This window comes from Phodopus roborovskii, unplaced genomic scaffold, assembly GCF_943737965.1.
Source record: "Phodopus roborovskii unplaced genomic scaffold, PHOROB, whole genome shotgun sequence".
NCBI classification, from domain to species: domain Eukaryota; kingdom Metazoa; phylum Chordata; class Mammalia; order Rodentia; family Cricetidae; genus Phodopus; species Phodopus roborovskii.
The window spans coordinates 29855263-29878411 of record NW_026126434.1 but is presented as its reverse complement, the minus strand read 5'-3'; the positions used below and the strand labels follow the sequence as shown (position 1 = coordinate 29878411).

Below are 23149 nucleotides of genomic sequence, written 5' to 3'. Positions count from 1 at the left end.
ACCTTTGAACATCCCAGAAGTGTTGACTCTCAAAAACTGCAGAGGGACCCTTTCCTACTGATGAACAAGATTTCAAAGCAGCCTTATTTCCCAGACACTTCCTCACTGGTAGGTGACCACCTGGGGTCTGCCCAACCTTGATCTCAAAGGGAGAAGCCTTAGTTGGGTCTCAAACAGGTTTGGCAGCCTTGCCCCTGCTTGTCTTTACAGCCACAGCTGCCCTGATCATCAATATTGACTGTGGCTGCCTGAATTGCTACTTTAATTTTCAGGCTGCCCTCTCCTGGGACCACCCGTGGGTGCCTCCGGGATTTGAAGCCAGGACCCCATCAAAGAATTTTTTGCTCCCATTTCATCTCTGTGGCCCTGCTCTCTCTGCTTCACCACCTCCTTTTCCTCAGCTGGCTTCTCTTCCTGTGCCCAATGCCTTCCTTGTCTTGGTAACCAGTCCCTAATCTCTTCACAGCCCAGATTAGAAGGTGTGTCCCTGCCACTCCTCAGAGCTGTCACCAACCTCCTCCAGGTTTCCATAGCTCCATTGCTCAACAATTTGCCAAGGGTAACCATTAATCCAGCCCTTAGCTCTGCTCCCCACCTTTCCCTGTGGAGAGTATTTTCCAGTCACTGGCCAGCAGAGCCAGGTCACCTCACACCATTTCTCTGGGCCAGAAGCAGGATCTTCTTAGTTCAGGATAGCTGTGACAGTCTTTAAATTATGTATTTACAGTTTGTGTGTATGCAAGGGCACAAACAGCACAGGTGTGGAGGTCAGAGGTCAATTTGGGAGTTAGTTTTTTCCTACCGTGGTGTGAGTCCTGGGGATGGAATTTAAGACAATTTTCCTCGATGAGCCATCTTATAGGCTTTGTTTACTTATTGTAAACTATATTTCTTTCTCTCTTCCTCAGAAACTCCTTCCTTCTCTTTCTTCTTTCCCACCCAGATGAATCATGATACCCAGTGTCCTTAGGGGTGAGTAGACTGTGGTACGGGCATAAACCAATAGGGATGTGTGTGTGTAGTATGTGTATATGGGTGTATGTGTTCTAACCAGGTCTTCTTTCAGAATGTAGAGTTCATTTAGATACTGCACTTCCTCATCAGAGGTCCCGAAATAGCCAGGCCCTGTGGTGTGCTCTTGTGGGGGGTGGCCATCCCCTGCATTCAGGGAACGGACAGGGCAGGGTGGTGTTGAAATGAAATGGCTCTCACTTCCACTTATTTATTTTAAAACACTCGTGTAGCGCTTACTCTGTTTGCTAGACACTGTTATAAGTTCTTTATAAATATTAACTTAGTGGGTGCAAATATTAACAGAGTGGTTGCTGTTGGCTTAGGTTGGGTTAATGTGGGTTCTCGCCACACTCCAGGCAGGAGGAATAATGCTCTGGCCCTTTAAGGTCGGCCTCCTCGCAGTAGCGTTCCCCACCACGCAGACCCTTTTTCCCGGGCGGGGGATTTAGGCTTGCACAGCGACCTTCTGGCGGGCGCCGCCAGGCTTCGGCCAAAGCTCGGAAACCCTGGCCTCCCGCTGCTTAGCAACAACAGAGGGCGGGAATTTTAAACGCGCCGGCCCAGCCCCTATTGTAAACAGACCAATCAGCGCTTAGACTCTGCTCGGCTTCGCTGGGTACTCCCTCGCTTCCTATTGGATAGATAGGCAGGCTCCTCCAGCCAATAGAAACGGGAGAGGCGGGGGCGAGTGACCCCTCCCCACGGCCCCGCCCACAGGCAGGCCCGCCCTTCCCCAGCCTAGCGGCCGTTGGTCAGTGAGGTGATTGTCGCCACTGAGGTGACGGAAAAGGCGGGAAAACGCCGCGAGTTGGCGGCACTGGGTGGGGCGGGGACGGAAGAGCACGGCTGTGGTTGTCAGGGCGTGGGTGGCAGAAACACCCTCCGAGGCACGATTTCGAGTGTCAGAAATTGTTTGCAACCTAAAGGAGTCGTCCTCGAAGTGTCCCTACACCTGTCCCCGCAGTCCTCAGAGAGCCCGGATGCGTGCGCATCACCCCACCCAGCCACCGGGTGAAATGTGGCTTCTGAACCTCCCTCTCCCACGTCCTCAGAGTTGCCGAGCTCATGGCTTTCAGGGCGACCCCAGGCCGGACGCCGCCGGGACCCGGGCCCGGGATCCCCTCAGTCAGCTTCCCCAGTCCACTGGCTCCAGTGCCCGGGCCTGGAGCTATCGAAGAGGAGGACGAGGACGAGGAGGAGGAGCCGGCCGAGGTGTCAGAGGGAGGAGCGCGCCGGGAGGACGGGGAAGGGCTGGGCCGAACCTGTTTTAGGTTGGCTATCTCCGAGATTTGGTTAAATGATTGATAATAAGGGATGGCCCAGACCATGTCTTCCCCAGGGTTTCAGATATTGATCTCCTTTTCTTCGTGGGGGCAGATCCATCTGTGCGTGCTGTGGAGTTCGGGATATCTGGGCATTGCTTACTATGACACTAGTGACTGCACTATCTACTTCATGCCAGATGCCCCAGAGCACGAGAGCCTGAAGCTTCTCCAGAGAGGTGGGACAGAACCCTTGATTCCTCCACTCTGGGGTTGGAATCATGTTCACACATATGTCCTAAAGTGACTTAATCTACTTTGTAGTCACCTGTTTGGGGGGAATTAAATATCCAACACAACTTTATTAGGTGCTTGCTGTATGTGAAATGGTACAGATTTAGTCCCTGGCAAACCATTCATAATTTTAATCTAGTGGTAGTTTCCAGGACACCCCCTTTCCTCCCTCCAACCAGAAAATAAATTCTTTTATTTTGGTTTTTTTGAGACAGCTCTGGAAAGAGCAGAGCTGCCTCTTTCCTTTTTGTCCATGTGTAGAGCTCCTTTGACTAGGTTGGTCCCTTCTCTTTTCAAGTTCTGGATGAAGTCAACCCCCAGTCTGTCATTACAAGTGCCAAACAGGATGAGACCATGACTCGGTTCCTGGGGAAACTTGGTAAGGGTCCAGTAAAGAAGGGAAAATGGAAAAGGACTACTAAAATGTGGAGTGCCGGGAGGCTAGTATTGGCTGACAGGCAGGATGGGACAAGAACAGGACTGAGTGTACAGAACCATGGCCCTTTGCTTTCACAGCCTCCCAGGAGCCCCAAGAGCCAAAGAGACCTGAGATCATACTTCTGCCAAGTGTGGATTTCGGTAGCTACTTCTTTTACTTTGCCAGACTCCATCCCAGTAGTCCTGTCCCTTCCCTTAATCCACCCATTATCAGAGATCTCCCCCATCTGTTATCTGAAAATACCTCACATGCCCCACCACCTAACTTCCCAAGATCTTTCCTGCATGTTATCATTAGTAATCCAACTTATTGAGAAGCCAGTGGGTTAGTTATGTTAGGAATGCCCCCCCCAAGAAAATGGAGTGACAACACTTTTCAAATAGCTTTGAATGTTTAAGCCAACGTGATTTATTGCATAAAAAGGAAAAGCAATGTTTCTGGGATCCTGATGATCCTTAAGACACTTCCTACTTGGCAAACTCCCAGGTTTGCAAAAAGGACAGGGAATGTGCTGTCCTAATTAGATATCTGGACATTAGGACTATTCTTTCCTTTATCATAAGATCTTTTTGACCTAGAAAATCTACAATCCCAGACATCACTTGTCTTTCCCAGGCTGAGCTTATAGTTGGACATCTATATTACATAAAGAATGAAGACAACCAGACTAAGTGTGCACTTTTTGGCTCTTGCTTCAGCTTTCCTTAACCACCTCTGTGGACTTTGGTTGCTTTTGCTTGCTCTTGTTAAGTTGGGGTAAGAAAATGAACTTATAGGACTTCTTTCTCCTTATCCCCCAAAATAGGTCCAGAGACAAGCAAGCAGCGTCTCCTTTCTGGAAACTACTCATTTATCCCAGAATCCATGACTGCCACTGAGAAAATCCTTTTTCTCTCCTCCATTATTCCCTTTGACTGTGTCCTCACGGTGAGCTGGGTCGCTGGGGTGCAGGCTGGGATGCAGTTGGGAAAGGCATGAGCTCCCAGTCCCAGGCCGAGTTCTGGGCTGGTCTGCCCTGGCCCTAGAAAATGACAGTCTTTCTTGGCATTGGTGTTGTCCAACTCCACTGCTGACCCCTTCCAGATCCGGGCACTTGGAGGACTGCTCAAGTTCCTGAGTCGAAGAAGAGTTGGGGTGGAATTGGAAGATCATAATGTCAGCGTCCCAATCCTGGGATTTAAGAAATTTGTATTGTAGGTGATGTAGAAGGACTGGGAGGGCTCATAAGTAAGCCAGGAGAGCAGAGATCTGTGCTGGGACATGGGAGAGGGGTGGGGACAGTGGACATGTGTACTGGAACACGGGAGAGGGATGGGGACAGCGGACACTTGTGCTGGGACACAGGAGAACCTGGGATTGTATTGCTCTGGGGGAAGTGTGGACAGTACTGAGAGAAGGGAGCTCGAGCTCGTAGTGAACGGCCACGTCTCAGCCGCCTTCGCTTTGGCTTGTTTTCTGTTCTCAGGACCCATCTGGTGAGCATAGATCAAGACACTTACAGGTGAGGTACAGACAGACTGCTGCCTCCAGAGACACAAGGGCTGAGCCTAATGCTCTAATAATCCTAAAGAGGCTCTAGTCTCTCTAATCCTGGGGCTGTTAAAATCTCTCTCCTTGAAGGGAAGGAAAGGATGATTGGGTGGAGTAGGGAGGGAAGGAAGGGACTAAAGCCCAAAGGCATCACCTCCCTTTCCCTTCCTTTTTGCAATGTTGGGGATGGACCCGAGGGACTGGTGCCTGCTAGGCAAGCATTCTGCTCTCTGAAGTGACAACTCCAGCCTTCCTTCCTTTCTTTTTTTCTTTCTTTTTTTTTTTTTTTTTTTTTTTTTTTTGTTTAATTTTGTTTGAGACTGGGTCTCTCTACATAACCCCACTGTTCTGGAACTCACTATATAAACCAGGAACCAGGCTGGCCTTGGACTCACAAAGATCTACCTTCCTCTGCCTCCCAAGTGCTGGGACTAAACATGTATGCTACCACACCTGGCTTTCATTTCCTTTTCCTAATGGGAGAAGCTGAAGTGACTCCAAAAGTGAGTAATAACCCTCACATGAAGGTTATCATTGCCAGGGATGGTAGCACATACCTTTAATCCCAGCACTCAGGAGGCAGAGGCAGACAGATCTCTGGGAGTTCAGGGCCAGCCTGGTCTACAAAGTGAGTTCCAGAAAAACCAGGGCTACACACAGTACACAGAGAAACCCTGTCTCAGTTCCCCACTTTATTATTATTTTAAAAAATGGCTAAAGTGCCAATAGGAACCTGGTTTAGTGAGCAAAAGCTCTTGCTACTCAAGTCTGCAGATCTGAGTTTTATGCAAGTGCTTGGCATCTCTGGCTGCCATCTTATCCAAAGGAAATGTGGGACTCTGGGTTCAATGAGAGACCTCGTCTCAAAAGAGAATCAGACAGAGAGACAGAGGACAGCCACTTCCATGTCCTCTGGCATCTCACATATGCATGGGAGCATGTGCACCTGCACCCAAATATGTGTACACAGGCAGGTGTGGTGGTTCACCTTCAGTCCCAGCACTGGAAGGCAGAGGCAGGGAGATTTTTATAAATTCAAGGCCAGCCTAGTCTACATAGTGAGTTCTAGGATAGCCAGGGCTATGTAGAGAAACCCTGTCTCAAAAACAAAACTAAATATGTACACACATGCTTATGCAATTAAATATGTACACACGCCTATGCTATGTGTAGGATGTATAGAAGGTCATCCAGATGTCTTCATTTCTCTGTGACAGTGTTCTACAGATCTTCAAGAGTGAGGCTCACCCCTCAGTCTACAAAGTAGCCAGCGGGCTAAAGGAGGGCCTCAGCCTCTTTGGTAGGTGTGTACTGTAGGTCACCCCACACTGAAAGCCTACTAGAAACACAGTTGACCACAGATGTGTGCAGTCTCTCTTCCTGCTTTACTGTGAATGCCAGATACCTTTTCCACAGCATCCCAGGCTTCTCAGTCCCTGTGCCCACTCTCAGCTTGCGCTTTATAGGTAACCATGCAATGTAATGTGCATGTCAGCTTCGACCTTACCAATATTATGTTCAGTTTCTGGCTCTGTATGAGGGTGCCCACTAATTGGGCAACTAACACCTGTCTGTTCACTAAGGAGGATTTGTATAGTTTTTATCTGGGCCCTCTGGCTTTAGAGTATATTAGGGACACGACTCCAAGTGTCCCGTTTCTCAATGGACTGTGGGCTATGTGTGAGTTTTATGTATCTGTGTTGGGCTTTTGTGAGTTGTGGCTATGTCAATTATGTATTTTCCCGGCTGAGCATCTATCCTTTTTCTCAGCCTCACATGATAATCCAGGCCCCAAGTTGTAGCCAGGCCCCGACTTCTGCTGCCTTTGTGTTCTGTATCTAGGTCTCCTTGTAACAAGTTCACTCCTATGCATACCCACAGGAATCCTCAACAGATGCCGCTGTAAGTGGGGACACAAGCTGCTCAGGTGAGTGTGTCTCATACACACTGGATACTGAGGCCTGTTAACAGCAGTCTACAGGCCATGACAAACACTATTTCATTCAGTAGTACTAGAAATAACAACTTCCCAGGGTAGTAGCTCAGATTATCCTCATTTTATGTTGTCAGCACAGATGCATACACACTCATGAATAATATACAAATACATACACACACACTCACACACACGCAAAAGAAACTGAACCACAAACTACGGATGCATTACAAGATAATTTAACACCACATCAAAAGCTAGGGGCAAGGCTCAGTGGTAGGATACTCAATTAAGTGAGACCCCCATCTCCAGTCTAAAAAAAAAGTTAAAACTAGGCACGCCCTATCTCAAAATGACTTCTTTAAAATATTGATAGTAAAGTGCTTGTGATACTGACATGAAGATCTGAATTTACATTCCTAAAATATGCATAAGAGCCAGACTATGGGAGCCAGGCGTTGGTGGCACACACATTTAATCCCAGCACTCAGGAGGCAGAGGCAGGTGGATCTCTGTGATTTCGAGGCCAGCCTGGTCTACAGAGCTAGTTCCAGGACAGCCTCCAAAACAATACAGAGAAACCCTGGAAACCCTGTCTCAAAAAACCAAAAAAAAAAAAAAAAAGACACAAATTGAGATATTCAATATTCAAGCAGGGCATGGTGGCTCATGCCCACTGTAATTCCAGCTTTTGTAGGGCTGAGGTAGTAAAATCAAGAATTGGAGGCCAAGGATGGAGAGGTGAGTAAGCAGTTAAGAGCATTGGCTGCTCTTTCAGAACACTTAGGTTTGATTCCCAGCCCCCACAGCATGGTTCACAACTTTTTGTAACTCCTGTTCCAGGGGATCTGAAGCCCTCTTCTGACCTTATGGTACCAGGCACACAAGTAATGCACAGACTTACATACAGGCAAACACCCATACACATTAAAAACGATAAATAAAAATGTTCTTTAAAAAATTAGATGGAGGCCATCCTGTTCTACATGAGACCCTATTCAATAGTAAACAAAACAAAAATTAGCCAGGTGGAGTGGCATGCACCCTTAATCCTAGTCCTAGGAGGCAGAGGCAGACAGACCTCTGAGCTTGAAGCCAACCTGGTCTACAGAGTGAGTTCCAGGACAGCCTGAGCTGTTACTCAGAGAAACTCTGTCTCTAAAATCAAACAAAAACAAAAAATGATTCCCATAATTCCCATATATTTGGACTGACAATTTCATATTGTTACCACCTGTACTTAGCATAGACACCACAGGCTCAGAACATCCAGACATCTTCCTGCCACATTTTTCTAGGTAATAGATTTACTGGCAGTGTAGCATCTCAGGATAGGCACCATGGATTGAAGCTTCCTGCTCACTCCTCCGTATTCAGTTATTCATGAGTGGCTCTTGTCTCTGTCCTGAAGTCTTTTAGCCACCCTTCCTCCCTCTTCACACCAATCTAATTCTGACTATCAGGAGCATTGCATCTACCTCCAAAATGGTCTCTGCCTCTAGTCTCTTTCTCCAAATTAGCTGTTTGTTCTAACCGCATGCCATCCTGACACAGAGATCGGGGCATGTCACTCCATTTCTTAAAAAAGTCTTAAGTAGGGCTGGAGAGATAGCTCAGTGGTTAGCAGCACTGGCTGTCTTCCAGAAGACCCAGGTTCAATTCCCAGCAACCACGTGGCAGCTCACAAATGTCTGTACCTCTTTTTCCAGGAGATTCACCACCCTTACTAGACATACATGCAGGCAAAACACCAATGTTCATAAAATTAAAAAAAATTAAAGTCTTAAGTAGAAACTAAGAGGATGCTTCCCTATTACGGGAAAGTTTAGCATATACAGTGGTGTTATCTTGTAGTGAGATGTTTAGTAACTTGATGAGAAGTCACTTAAGGGAGAAAGGGAATATTGGCTCACAGTTCCAGGTCACATCATCGTGGGAAGTCAAGGCAACAGGAACCTCGTCACATTATGTCTGCATTTAAAAGCAAAGAGCAGTGAACTCGTGTGTATGCCAGTGCTTACTAGCTTTCTCCTTATCCAGTCTCTGATCTCAAACCCAGGGAACAGTGCTGCTCACAGTGGGGGAGGGAGGCAGTTCTCCACATCACACCCACATTCACCTTGGTTTTAATTTTTAGATTCACATCCCCAATTTCCTTGTAAATCCTTTTCTTCTAGCTCCACCCTATATTTTAGTCCTTCTTGTCAACATTTAATCTCATGTTTGAGGTCAAACTAACTCTTTTTGGTGCAGCTTCCACAGGTACATATGAGAGGTGGATGAGCTGATGTGGTCAAATGCTCTTTGTTACATCAGGTTAGAATTGTTAGTGAACCATTCCTGTTGCCTGTGTCGGTTTTTGCTTTGTTTTGTTTTGTTTGTTTGTTTTTTCAAGACAGGGTTTCTCTGTAGCTTTGGAGGCTGTTCTGGAACTCTCTCTGTAGACCATGCTGGCCTCAGACTCAGAGAGATTCACCTGCCTCTGCCTCCCGAGTGCTGGGATTAAAGGCATGCACCACCACTGCCTAGCTCTGTTGCCTGTGTCTGACAGGTGACTTTGTAGGTAAAATATTCAGTGAGTGAACACAGTATGAGAACGAAAGCACACTGGCCACATCACCTCCAGAACCTCAGCTACCAGACAGGCTTATAGTTTACCCTTTTCCTGCCCATCCCACTGCAACACATTCCTTCTGAGGACTGATTTAGGACTATCTCTGAGTAACTTAATTACCCACACATTCTTCAATGCTTTAGATATAAATCTCAAATTTTAAGCAGGATTAGGATGGGAAAGTGAGGATTTTATAGGGTTTGTTTGAAACATTGTCTCACTATGAGACCAGAGTGGCCTGAAACTTGCTGGAAAGGCCCAGGTTGTACTTCATCTTGTGATTGTCCTCCTATCTGCCTCCTGGGTGCTGGGATTATAGGAATGGACCAGCATGCCTAGCATGGAGGAAGAGAATTATGCAAAAGATGGAGAGAACCAGGCTCTGTGGCAAATGCCTTTAATCTCAACACTTGGAAAAGGGTGGGACTAGAATATAATACAAGTTTGAGTCCTTGGCTACATGGCAAGTTCGTGTGTGTGTGTGTGTGTGTGTGTGTGTGTGTGTGTGTGTGTGTGTGTGTGGCTCATCACTTACTGCTCTTCTAAAGGGTCCTTGGTCAGTTTGCAGCACCCATGCCAGGCTGTTCACAACTGTATGGAACTAGTTCCAGGGTATGAGACCCTCTGGCCGTCAGAAGTACATACTTGCACACTCATTGCATAAATGCAGACTTAAACACATACACACAAATTTGTTTTGTTTTTGTAAGATAAGAGTTTCCCTGTGTAGTCCTGGCTGTACTGGAACTCACTCTGTAGATCAAGCTGGCCTCAAACGCAGAGATCTGTGTGTCTCTGCTTCTTTGGAATTAAAGATATGCCACCACTGCCCAGCTAATACTTGTAAAATTTTAAAGGTGAGTAAGGACTGGGGATGATGTGTACCAGGCTTTTTTTCTTTCTTTCTTTTTTTTTTTGGGGGGGGCACCAACCAGCTCCCAAATCATGACACAGACTTATTAATTATGTGTATTCGGTCTTTGTTTTTTTGAGACAGGGTTTCTCTGTGGTTTTGGAACCTGTCCTGGAACTTGCTTTTGTAAACCATGCTGGTCTTTAACTCACAGAGATCCACCTGCCTCTGCCTCCCTAGTACTGGGATTAAAGGTGAGCACCATCGCCGCCGCCCAACCCCCTATGTGTTCAGTCTTATCTTAGGCACATTTTTGGCTAGTACTTTTAAATTACCCTGATTCTTTTTACCTTTTGCCTTGGGGCTTATTATCTTTCTTTGTTCTGTATATCTTACTTTCACTGCTTGTCTGTGTCTGTCTATCTGGCAACTGCCTGACTTCTTGCCTGAGGCATGTCCCTCATTCTCTCCTCCTCCTTTTTTCTTTCTTTGCAAGCCTATATTTCTCCTATTTATTCTCTATATCTGGCAACACTGCCTATCCCTCTCCTGCCTAGCTATTGGCTATTCAGCTTTTTATTAGACCAATCAGGTGCCTTAGGCAGGCAAAGTGAAACAGATGCAACACATCTTTACATAAACACACATCCTTATATCCTTAAGCAAATGCACATTATAAAAAGCCTAATAACCAATTTATTAAGGGGTGCAAGGAAAAGACAAACTCAAATACAGAACAAAGCAGAATGTGCTGCTACTCCAGCTGCCTTCTCATAGCCGTTCTGTCCAGGAGTGAAGGTCACCAACTGCGCTGCCTCTCTGCTACTCACTCCTGCTCCTGCCACCATGCCAAGAGAGTTCGAGAGAGAACACACCACCCCTCTCCCCCAGCTCTTAAGATGTCACATATACAAACCCCACCATGCTCTAGGACTTGCTGCCTTGAAGGTCATTGGCTAAACAAAAGAAACATACCCTTACACAGCTAAAGTAATATTCTGTAGCATAAACAAATGTAACACTTCTTTGCCCAGTTAAAATAATGTTTCACAGCAGGATGTAGATCAGTTACTGCTGTGCTTCCCTGGAGTCCCTGAGGCTCAGGGTTGCTTTCCCAGCACCACATAAAGCAGAAGGTAGAAGGAAAGATCAGAAGTTCAAGGTTATCCTCTGCTCAAGAGAAAACAAAACAGAAATGAAACAGATGAGAGCTGGGGAATGCAGATTTCCATGTGAGATCCACAAGGCAGAGAATCACAGCCTGACTGAGGACTCAGCCAACAGGATCCTGCAGTCTGGACAGCTGAGTCTGACACCCAGATGCACTTCTCATTAGCAGTGTGGTTTTGGACAAGTTACTGACTACAGTCCTGACTTTCTCAGCTGTACAATTAGGGCCATTAACAGAACAGAAGTCTGGTAAATCCAGGTGTCCTATCAGAAAGTCCGCTAAATGAGACTTGTGCTCTACAGAGTGGGTCAGAACTTCCAGCCCGGCCTGCACTGCTGTGGCTTAAGCCCTCTTTGTGGAGAAGGACAGGGATAGCCCAAACCCACCCTTGAACTGAAATGGATCTTTGGTTTTATTCTAAGTTGGGATGTTCTGATTGAACATAACTATGGGCTAAATGGGAGGCATGCACCCTCAGGCTCATGTCTCCACTCACTAATTCGTAAATAACATGAGTAATGGCTTGCTATAATGTAGAAAAGAACCCCTAGGCTAAAGTTCTTACAGAATCCCACACCCAGAATTAAACAAATACAGATGAAACATTATTACTGTGTAATAATTTATTTTAACTTAATAGGTAGTACTTCTGGCAACAGAAGATGTAATAATGTTTGTACACGCTAGTCATTTATGAATCAGACCCCCATGTTGAAACACCTTCATAACATATCTCCAATTCCTTTCTCTACTAATTATTAAAAATTCTAATATGAGTTGTGTTGGGAACCAGCAGTCTGCTGACCCCACCCCCTGATGATGGGCGCGATGCTCATGGCCATGTCTTCATGATACCTGGCTGCTCAAGCTTTACCTGGCTGCTCAGGGGACTCAGTTACACATGCACAAATTTCGCTTTTAAAGCAAGTGTACCAAGTGCATTTCTCTCTTGTTCTCTTTCTTTTTTTCTCTCTCTCCCTTGCTTTCTCCTCCCCTCCCTTTCTCTCCTCTCTACCATTAAATTCCTCATGGGCACTGAGTCTAGTGTTTGTGTTTCTTAGGCAATAATTATATCAAAAGAACAACAAATTGGGCATGGTGGCCCCTGTGTTTAATTCCACCAGAGGCAGAAAGGCAGGCAAATTTGTGATCAGATCAGTCTGAACAATGTGAAATCTGTCTCAAAAAAAAAAAAAAAAAAATGCAGCTGGGAGTGTGGCTTACTAGTTTGGTGCTTGGGTAAAGAGTAAGCCTTGACCCCCCCCAACCCTAAACATTGCCAGAAGAAGAAAGAATGGAAGAGAGTATGAAAGAGAATGAGAATTAGTTACAGGCATTTACACAGGAAGAGCATGGAAAGATGAAATTTGTCTGTGCTGTTTCCCTAAAATACTGTCACAGCTACATACTGACTCACCCTCTCCCACTCAGCTACAGAGAACTATAGTGTTGGCACACAAATACCACAACACACTGCTCTTGCTCCAAAATATTGACATGCTCCATCACATATCCACATGGAGTGACACATGGTCTCATCCATCAAAACTGTGACATACAGATATAGCCATTGTGACATCCAGCAATTTTCAGTAGGTATATAAAAACATGAGAACATACACAGGGTCATGCACTTGGGAATTCATTCCTATAGTATGCGACAGGCACATGTTACCACACTCCCCGAAGATTTCCAAGCAAAATTAAGATGATGAGGCTTCTAATCTTCCCATCCCAACCCCCCACCCCCAGGCTATGGTTTACACGTCCAACTCAGGAGCTAAGGGAACTCAATTCTCGTCTGGATGTCATTCAGTTTTTCCTGATGCCTCAGAATCTGGACACTGCTCAGATGATGCATCGTCTCCTGAGACACATCAAGAACGTGCCTGTGAGCCCAGGGCAGAGGTCGGGGCAGGGGGAGTGAGGTTGAGAGCCCAGGGCGAGGTCAGGTGGGGGAATAAGGTGAGTAAGGCTGATGGCTTATAGAAAACTTTGGGCTTCTTATTTTTATTTTATTAAAATTTAGTTTATTTGTTTTGTAATTTGGAGATAGGGTCTCACCATGTAACACTGGATGTCACAGGGATCCACCTGCCTTTGTCTCCGAAGTGATGGGATTAAAGTTGTGTTCCATCACTCCTAGCTATTTCTTTATTTTTGAGACAGGGTCTCTATATAGTCCTAGCTGAGTTGGAACTTGGTATGTAGACCAGGCTGGCTTTTAACTCAGAGATCTACCTGCTTCCCAAATGCTGCAGTTAAAGGTGTAGGCCACTACTGCCCAGCCTAAGATTTATATTTAATTACATGCATGTATAGCATGTATGAGTTTGGCTAGCCTGGTCTACATAGTGAGTTCCAGTTTAGTCAGACCTAAGTAATGAGACCTTATCTCAAAAAAAAAAAAAAAAAAAAAAAAAAAGATCTGGCTCTGTGGAGTATCTGTATGTGAGTACAGGCGACTGCAGAGTCAGATGGTGTATCCCCTAAAGTTAGATTATGGGTGTTTGTGAACCTCCTGCTGTGGATGCAGACAACCAAACCCTGGTCCTCTGGAAAAGTGTCTCGCCAGCCTGGAGTGTGGGCCTCTTGAGAGATGTCAGATGGTAATTAGCAAACCATGGCTGTCCCTTTGTCTGCTTGTAGCTGATTCTGAAGCGCATGAAGCTGTCCCACACCAAGGTCAGTGACTGGCAGGTCCTCTACAAGGTAAGGCCTCTCAGGATGCTCCTGCTCCTTCCCCTGAGTTCTAAGGCTGCAGATTTCCCTTCTTAAGCCCAGAAATCCCAGTTAAGCTTTGAATCCTGTGTATAGACTTCTCCATTCTGGATTCACTGCCATGCTTTACCCACTGGTGTTTCTTTTAAATTTTGTGTTGCAGAAAATATCAACAAATATTTGCAAAGAATAATATAATCACTCCCCTTGTGCCCAACTGTTCAGCATCAGTACTCCTAACAATCTCCTTTCATCTCCAGCCATTATTTTATTTCATCCGCAAATACTTCACAGTGATTATTAAAAAGTTGGCACTGACATTACTGTTTACTATCAGAATCACCAGGTCCTCACCTCCTTTATTATTTTACCCATCTTTATTTCTTGCCTGCTTGCTTGTTCTTTTTAATTTTGTAAGATTTATTCAATGTGTAGGAGTGTTTACCTGCATATATGTTTGTGCAACGTGTACATGCCTAACCTGGGGAGGCCAGCAGAGGGTGTTAGATCTCCTAGAACTGGAGTTACATGTGGTTATGAGCCACCCTGTGGGTGCTGGGAAACAAACTCTGGTTCCCTACAAGAGCAGCCAGTGCTCTTAACTGCTGAGCCATCTCTCCAGGATCTGTGAGCTTTGATAGCAGCGTAAAGAAAGTGGGCTAAAAACTAGAACCAGTGACGTATACCTTGTCTGGGTTGGTATGACTGTAATATTTTTACATAATTATAAAGCAACATAAAATATTTATTTACTGTCTTAGTGTTCTGTTACTGTGAAGAGATACCATGAGCACAGCAACTCTTGTAAAGGAAAGCATTTAAGTGCGGCTGGCTTACAGTCAGAGGTTTAATCCATTGCCTTCATGGTGAGAAGTATGGCAACACACAGGTAGACATGGTGCTGGAGAAGTAGCTTAGAATTTTACATCTGGATCCTCAGACAGCAGGAAGAGAGTGCCACTCCCTATGGGCCTATGGGGGCCATTTTCCATTCAAACCACCACATTCATTTACTTTTTGTTTTTTGAGACAGTTTCTCATTGTGTAGCCTTGGCTGTCATGGAACTCTTGGTGTAGAGTTCTGGCTTAAAATTCACAGAGACTGGTCCTCCTCTGCCTTTCTCCTGAATGTTTAGATTAAAGGTGTGTGCCACCATGCCCCCGTATCTTTCTGAATTTTAAAAATGTATGGTTTTATTGTTTTTACTTAGGTTTTAAAAAATTAATTACATTCATTTATGATTGTGGGTGCACACATGAGACGGTGACCTTGTGGGAGTAAGCAAAACATCAGGGGTCAGTTCTTCCTTTCCTCTGTGTGGACACCAGAACTGAACTCAGGTTGTGAGGACTTGGCAGCAAGTTCCTTTATCTACTGTGCCACCTAGCTGGCCCTATTTGTTGTTTTGTTTGTTTTTTGTTTTTCGAAACAGGGTTTCTCTGTATTGCTTTGGAGCCTGTCCTGGAACTCGCTCTGTAGACCAGGCTGTCTTCCAACTCACAGAGATCTTCCTGCCTCTGCCTCCTGAGTGCTGGGATTAAAGGTGTGAGCCACCAACACCTGGCCTGACCCTTATTTTTGAAGTAATTTAAGACTTAAATGTTGCTAAATTGAAAAAAAAAAAAAGCTTTAAATAGTGGAAATCTGACAGGGGCCATAGATTGAATTGAGATTTCATGGGTTCTCTGATAAAGATTAACAGAGACAAACACAATGGGACTGGGAGGAGGGTTGGGAGGGAGACGTGAGATTGGAATATAAAATGAAATTTAAAAGAATAAATAAATTATCAAAATTATTCATGGACAATAATGTTAGTTTTCTAGAAAGGTGAATTAACGTAACACTTGCAAGGTCTTCTACAGAATAAAATAGTCACTGAGCACTAGAATTAAAAAATAAAAAAATACTTAAATGTTGCAAGGATTATAGAGTTATCATGTAACCCATTTTGCCTTCCCTTAATATTAACGTCCTATAATCAAAAAACAATTGTGGTGTGTTTGTCTGTGTCTGTGTGCGTTCACTAGAATTGAACCTAGAATGTTATACTTGTTTGGCAAATGGTCTATCACTGAGATAGATCCTCAGCTCTATGTCAATCTATCAATTTTCAAAATTATTTATTTCTTCTCTATTTTGAGGCAGGATCTCACTGTGTAGTTCTGGAACTTGCTATGAAGACTAGACCAACCTCAAATTTGTAGTGATCTTCCTGTCTCTGCTTCCTAAGCACTGATGTTTGCTTCTTTGGTTGGTTACTTTGAAACAAGGTCTCCAAATATAGCCCAGGTTAGACTCAGGTGGGCTATGTCATCCAAGCTGATCTTGAACTTGTGATCCATCTTCCTCAACTTTCAAAGAGCTGGGGTTTCAGACTTATGCCACAATGCCCAACTGAGACTTTATCCTCTCCCCCAAAACAAAAGAAGTTTGAGGCTAGCCTGGGCTACAGAGTGAGTTAGAGAGCTGTGTGGGTAACTTAGTGGTTGGTATCTTATCTCAGAATAAACAAGGGTAGGGGTCACAGCTCAGTACGGAGTAGTCCTGGGTTTAATTTGAGAGAGACAATGTGGGGGGTGAGCTACACACCTGGTTCAAGCCCAGTCCCTCTCTTAGCTGAGTTTATTACTGAGTCCAGGGTTTAACTGCCTTTGTGCTTCAGGTTCTCATCTGTGATGGAGGTGGTAGCAGCGCCCACCCCACAGGGTCTCTGACACTGCCTGGCACCGCAGCGTGGGCCTCTGCAGCTTCCTCCTCAGTTCACTTACTCTGCCCCTGCTCTCATTTGACTTCTGAGTCTTTATTCAAGACCCATCACAGTCCCTTTTCTCTGAAAAGGCTTTCCCAAACTGTTTCAGGCCATGTCAGTCTTGTTTTCTGTCAGTTGTACAGCTCACTTTGTTGGCTTTATCAGGAATCACTGTTTCTGCCTCTTGCAGTTTATACAGCTCTTCCACAGAGCGAGACCTCCTGCTGCTTATGGTTCTGTCCATAGGTTTAATCTGTGGTTAGATCAGCAGCTCACCCACTGACCTCACCCTGGAAAGTTGGCTCTCAAGGACTCTGAGCCCTTCCTCTCTGCTGGGCCCTGTGCTGTAGCTGCTGCATCTCGTTTACTTCTCTTTTTTTCGTTCTTTCTTTTTCTTTTGGCTACTAAAAAACATTTATTTAGCCAGGCAGTTGTGGCACAACACCTTTAATCCCAGCACTCGGGAGGCAGAAGCAGGTGGATCTCTGAGTTTGAGGCTAGCCTGATCTACAGAATGAATTCCAGGACAGCCAGAGAAATTGTCTCAAAACAACAACAACAACAAAATATTTATTTATTTAGTGTATGTCTGTGCTAGTATGTATGTGACTTTCATGTGGAAACCGGAGTGCAACCTGTGAGACTCCCCCTTCCAACACACGGGTCTGGAAATGGAACTCGGGCTGTCAGGCTTAGCAGCTCTCATCTTTCTTTACTGAGCCACCTCCCTGGCCCTTTTTTCTTGACTTTCATTCCTATTTCTCTCTTGTCCTCCTCTTCCACAAGTTTAATAATCTCCTCTCTCTATATATTTTTTTCATGTGCCTAGCTGAGTCTCTCTCTGCCTTTAATTACTTCTCGGGGTTCCCCATTGGTCTTTGTTCTCAGTCTGTCTGTGTCCAGTCCCTCAGCTCCCCTGAGCGGTGTCACTTTCCTGGGTCATCTCTCCTGCAGACTGTGTACAGTGCCCTGGGCCTGAGGGATGTCTGCCGCTCCCTGCCCCAGTCCATCCAGCTTTTTCGGGACATTGCACAAGAGTTCTCTGATGACCTACACCACATTGCCAGCCTCATTGGCAAAGTGGTGAGTGGAAGAAAAGACAGACACCTGAGGAGGAAGGAGATGAGTGGAGTGGGATGGGGATAGAGAGAATGGGATGGGGATAGAGAGGGTGGGATGGGGATAGAGAGGGTGGGATGGGGATAGAGAGGGTGGGATGGGGATAGAGAGGGTGGGATGGGGATAGAGAGGGTGGGATGGGGATAGAGAGGATGGGATGGGGATAGAGAGGGTGGGATGGGGATAGAGAGGATGGGATGGGGATAGAGGGGGTGGGATGGGGATAGAGAGGATGGGATGGGGATAGAGAGGGTGGGATGGGGATAGAGGGGGTGGGATGGGGATAGAGGGGGTGGGATGGGGATAGAGAGGGGGTGGGATGGGGATAGGGTGGGATGGGGATAGAGAGGGGGTGGGATGGGGATAGAGAGGATGGGATGGGGATAGAGAGGGTGTGGGATGGGGATAGAGAGGGGGTGGGATGGGGATAGAGAGGATGGGATGGGGATAGAGAGGGTGGGATGGGGATAGAGGGGGTGGGATGGGGATAGAGAGGGGGTGGGATGGGGATAGGGTGGGATGGGGATAGAGAGGGGGTGGGATGGGGATAGAGAGGATGGGATGGGGATAGAGAGGGTGTGGGATGGGGATAGAGAGGGGGTGGGATGGGGATAGAGAGGGGGTGGGATGGGGATAGAGGGGGTGGGATGGGGATAGAGAGGGTGGGATGGGGATAGAGGGTCTGTGGTGTGGGAGGTGGGGAAGCTTGAGAGATGCTGGGGTTAACAGGGTGGGGAGAAAGAGTGTGTGAAGATTAGGGTTAAAGAAGTGGGGGCTGAGGGCAGGACAGAGAAAGGGTGCTGAGTGCTAAGACACTGAACTTACCATCTGTCTCCTCAGGTGGATTTTGAGGAAAGTCTTGCTGAAAATCGCTTCACAGTCCTCCCCAACATCGATCCGGAAATAGATGCAAGTGAGTCCTGGGCATGGGGTAGCCCTGGTGGTCCCTCCAGCCAGCCAGTGCGTCCATCTTGGCACCAGACACCATAACTTGGAAGCATCTTTCCAAACAGAGCAAAGATCTTTCTTTGTTGTTGTTGTGTCTGAGACAGTCTCCTGTAGCATAGGCTAGCTTCAAACTCCATAAGTGGCTAAGGATGACCTCAAAGTCCTGATCGTCCTGTTTCCACCTCTGGAATGGTTGGGTTACAGGCATGTACCATCATGCCCAGCCAATCAGGACTCTTTCATGTGGCCAGGGTTGGCCTTGAACCCCTAATCTTCCTGGACCTTACCTGTTATATGCATGTAATTGTCTACACACCTAGAAAAACGGAGGCTGACGGGCCTCCCAAGTTTCCTCACTGAAGTTGCACAGAAGGAACTGGAGAATCTGGACACTCGCATTCCTTCATGTAGTGTCATCTACATCCCTCTGGTGAGCAGGGGAGAGGGCAGAGCCTCTAGGGGGCTGTGACGAAATAAATGGTGCCTCTGACGGTTGCAGGGGAGCAAGGAAGTAGCACCCATGCAGCCAGCCAGATCAGCACTCTGGGGACACGAACACCTTTGGTGATTCTCTCTCTCTGAGGGGGTGTCTGGGCTCCCTCTGGGAAGAGAGCTGGCAGCTCACACTACCCCTCACCCCCATCCTCCTAACCCCCACATCTTCCCCTCACCCCTCCACCGCCCACCCCATCCCCCCCGCTCTCTCTTCTCTCCCCAGATAGGCTTCCTTCTCTCCATCCCCCGCTTGCCTTCTATGGTGGAGGCCAGTGACTTTGAGATTGAGGGACTAGACTTCATGGTAAATCTTTGGACCTCCTGATGCTGGGGGTTGGGGGAGGAGTGTGAAAAAGAATTGATAAGAAGCTGGAAGACTTCACCATCAGCACTGACCAAAGTCTGGGGTCATGTCTAGCTTAACCAGAGCTGAGACAGAGAAGTTAGGGTGGGGCACCGGGGCAGGAGAGGGAGACCAAGAGATGAAAAACCTCTGGGCATGGTGGTGCACAAATGTTATTCCAGTATGTGGGAGATAGAGGCAGGGGGAATCTCTGTGAGTTCCAGGCCAGCCAGGACTACGTAATGAAATTGTGTCACAAAACAAAAACAAAAGTCTAGAGCTTGGAATCCTTGCACCCAGTTTCTCTCAGAGGACAAGCTGCACTACCGTAGCACTCGAACCAAGGAGCTGGATGCATTGCTGGGGGACCTGCACTGCGAGATCCGCGGTGAGGAGCCCTTGGCTGGTGGGAGTGGGCAGCTCTAACAACAGTCTGCTCTCAGGCTATGACTATTCCCTTCTGAATGGCTGTGGGAGGGTCACACTGCATGTGTATGCCTGCTTCCGGATCTTTCCAGAGACCTCTATTCCTCTCCTTCACTCTCAGGGAACTGACCCTAGCTCCTTTCCCAGACCAGGAGACTCTGCTGATGTATCAGCTGCAGTGTCAGGTGCTGTCACGGGCTTCTGTCCTGACTCGGGTGTTGGACCTTGCCTCCCGCCTTGATGTCCTGCTGGCTCTTGCCAGTGCTGCCCGGGACTATGGCTATTCAAGACCCCGTTACTCTCCCCGAATCCATGGAGTGCGGGTCAAGAATGGCAGGTGAGAATAGACAGATACAAGAGGCCCACAAGTTCCATCTTCCAGTGTGGGTTCATCCACCTGGATCCATAGACTATGCAGTGTGTCCTCCCCCACCACAGGCACCCTCTGATGGAACTGTGTGCACGAACCTTTGTGCCCAACTCCACTGACTGTGGTGGGGTCCAAGGGAGAGTCAAAGTCATCACTGGACCCAACTCCTCAGGGAAAAGCATATACCTCAAACAGGTGAGGGGCCATACAACCTAGGTCCCTGTATCTCCTCCATCTCCTCTTCTCCCTACAGCCTGTGTCCTTCATCTCTGAGAACTAGAGAGCCAATTCTTCAGGACAGACCTTTTCATGGCCATAGGCCCCTTGGCCAACCTCTGAAGAGGCCCCATGCCATTCCCTAGCACGTCTTTACCCACAATCCTGACTTAATTCTGAAGTCAGGACACAGGGGACATTGCTCTTCTGAGACACTGTGCCCTCTCTTAATCAGCCATTCATGTCTTTAGTTGAGACCCATTTTTACTTTGCCCATAGCACCAGGCCCATGTCCTGTCTCCTCCTACACCCAGGTAGGCTTGATCACGTTCATGGCCCTGGTGGGCAGCTTTGTGCCAGCAGAAGAGGCTGAAATTGGGGTAATCGATGCCATCTTCACCCGAATTCATAGCTGCGAATCCATCTCCCTCGGTCTCTCCTCCTTCATGATTGATCTCAACCAGGTTAAAGGGAGCAAAAGGGGGTGGGGGAGGGGAGGGATAATCAAGTAGAAACTGTGCCCCTGCCCTTGGGAACACATTCCCTCAGCTGCATGTCCTCTGTACTTGGAGCCAGGGAGCACCCAGGTCAGAGTCTGGGGGAAGCAACACCATAAACATTCCTGGAGACTCCTTTGTGTGACTCCCTCACTGCTGACAAATGAAGGCTGAGCAGATAAGAGTGTGGTTATTAAAAAGCTTTAGGAGATAGACATGTGCAAAGAATTTATTCATGGTGACACATCAGAAGCCCTGAATGCTAAGGAAACTCCCTTGTTCACTTCATGCCCAGCAGGTGGCGAAAGCAGTGAATAATGCCACAGAGCAGTCTCTGGTCCTTATCGATGAATTTGGGAAGGGAACCAACACGGTGAGGAGGCAAACGAAATGATGAGAGGGGAACTGAGGATGAAGGGACAGGAGCAGGAGACTGAGCTCAGAGGGAATGGGGATCGTGGGCAGAGATGGGGGCAGCTACAGAAGGGCCCAGGTGCACTGGCTCTGTCCCTCACCTGTGCTCTCTGGCAGGTGGACGGGCTGGCACTCCTGGCTGCTGTGCTTCGACACTGGCTAGCGCTGGGACCCAGCTGCCCCCACATCTTTGTGGCCACCAACTTCCTGAGCCTTGTTCAGCTGCAGCTGCTGCCACAAGGACCCCTGGTGCAGTATCTGGTGAGGAAGTCACTCTAGCCCATGGCCTTTCCCCTTCTCAGTCGCAGGGGAGCCCCACACTGTCACTGTTTGTTCTTTTAAGACCATGGAGACCTGTGAGGATGGGGACGACCTTGTCTTCTTCTACCAGCTTTGCCAAGGTGTTGCCAGTGCCAGCCATGCCTCCTACACAGCTGCCCAGGCGGGGCTTCCTGACCAGCTCATTGCTCGTGGCAAAGAGGTGATGAGGGTGTCGTGTGTGCAGCCACCTCCACCTCGGGGCTCCCTTCTAGCACACCTGCTCCTCTTCAAGCGGGTTGTTTTTAAGATTTATGTATCTGGCTGGGCAGTGGTGGCACACACCTTTAATCCCAGCACCCAGGCAGCAAAGGAAGGCAGATCTCTGTGAACTCAAGGCCAGCCTGGTCTACAAAGAGAGTTCCAGGACAGTTGCTCTACACAGAGAAACCCTGTCTCAAAAATATATATATATTTGTCTGTACAATGTATATATATTTGTCTGTTTTGTACAGGTAAGTGTTTCCCCTGCATTTGTGTCTGTGCCGAGTGCCTGTGGCAGCCAGAAGAGAGCGTCAGATCTCAGGGATCTGGAATAGATGATTGTGAGCTGCCATATGGGTGCTAGCTATTGAGCCTAGCTCTTCTGCGAGAGTGCTGCTCAGTGTTCTTAACCACTGAGCCATCTCTGCACCCCATGCCTGTTCCTGAAGACCTGGACTTGTAGTCACAGGAGTCCTGACCCCCATTTCCCCTCTTCCTGCCAGCCCCACCAGCTCTCCTGCCTTCCTTTCTGTGCTAGGTCTCAGACCTGATCCGCAATGGGAAACCCATCAGACCCGTGAATGAGCTTCTGAGGAGGAAGCAGGTGGAGAAGTAAGTGTTGCTCCTTCCCCAACACCTCCCTCCACAGGACCCCTCAGCCAGCTTTCCTGCAGCCCTGTGCCCTTCCCCTCACCAAGCCAGGTGTGGTGCCACATGTCTATAATCCCAGTGTTTAAGGCCAGCCTGAGCTACATAGCAGAAGATAACAAAACTGGCACAGTATCCATGGTTGCTTTCTGAAACCCTTGGCTTTTCAAGGCTGGGTTTTCCTGTGCACAGACCCCCAAACTGCATGGTTCTTTCTCCCCTGCAGTTGCCAGGCACTGGTGGCTAAGTTTCTGAAACTGGATTTGGAAGATCCCACCCTGGACCTGGGCATTTTCATGAGTCAGGAAGTGCTGCCAGCTGCCACCACCATCCTTTGAGAGCCCTTTCTTCACCCTCTCAGCTACCAGACACCTGAGACCACCATGCCCGCTCCCTTTCTTCTTTAGATGCAGAGTTCTCAGCCTGCACATTTTGTTTTGTATTAGGAATAAAGTTTATTTTGGATCAGAATCTTTCCAAGGGTCATCCAATAGGACACTGGGGGAGCTGGGACAGGGAGTAGTCCTTCAGAAATTCGGTGACACTTGGGTGGGTAAGCTAAGG

The 23149-nt window shown here is 47.4% G+C and overlaps 2 protein-coding genes across 6 annotated transcripts in view; one reads left to right on the top strand and one right to left on the bottom strand.

The window, feature by feature from the left end:
* The window catches only part of Bag6 (BAG cochaperone 6), a 115532-nt gene extending 93807 nt beyond the window's left edge, over positions 1 to 21725 (bottom strand). The window contains exon 1 of the mRNA XM_051187313.1: positions 21722 to 21725. The gene's annotated coding sequence lies outside the window, so the exon portion shown is untranslated. The remainder of the gene's footprint in view (positions 1 to 21721) is intronic.
* On the top strand, positions 1978 to 23056 carry Msh5 (mutS homolog 5). Of its 5 annotated transcripts, none has more exons than XM_051187338.1 (24): positions 1978 to 2226; positions 2392 to 2515; positions 2869 to 2949; positions 3087 to 3149; positions 3815 to 3936; positions 4093 to 4202; positions 4475 to 4510; positions 5757 to 5839; positions 6421 to 6466; positions 12866 to 13004; positions 13763 to 13825; positions 17542 to 17670; positions 18547 to 18619; positions 18975 to 19084; positions 19373 to 19453; positions 19793 to 19880; positions 20066 to 20255; positions 20357 to 20483; positions 20819 to 20968; positions 21300 to 21374; positions 21533 to 21676; positions 21759 to 21896; positions 22476 to 22549; positions 22812 to 23056. In XM_051187338.1, the coding sequence occupies exons 1-24, from the start codon at positions 2080 to 2082 to the stop codon at positions 22921 to 22923; spliced, it is 2505 nt and encodes an 834-aa protein (XP_051043295.1). In that variant the 5' UTR covers positions 1978 to 2079; the 3' UTR covers positions 22924 to 23056. The 5 variants fall into 5 exon arrangements, with proteins under 5 accessions (XP_051043295.1, XP_051043294.1, XP_051043293.1 ...); XM_051187337.1 differs by having other exon boundaries at positions 21297 to 21374; XM_051187336.1 differs by having other exon boundaries at positions 6382 to 6466; positions 13763 to 13798; positions 21297 to 21374.
* Positions 23057 to 23149: the final 93 nt, after the last annotated feature.

Bases quoted from the DNA above. Each gene is read 5' to 3' on its own strand.
- Msh5 (XM_051187334.1), top strand. From the start codon at position 2,080: ATGGCTTTCAGGGCGACCCCAGGCCGGACGCCGCCGGGACCCGGGCCC. The intron at 3,150-3,814 runs GTAGCTACTTCT...CCCCCAAAATAG, and splicing joins TCTGCCAAGTGTGGATTTCG to GTCCAGAGACAAGCAAGCAG. The intron at 5,840-6,381 runs GTAGGTGTGTAC...TTCTGTATCTAG, and splicing joins GGAGGGCCTCAGCCTCTTTG to GTCTCCTTGTAACAAGTTCA.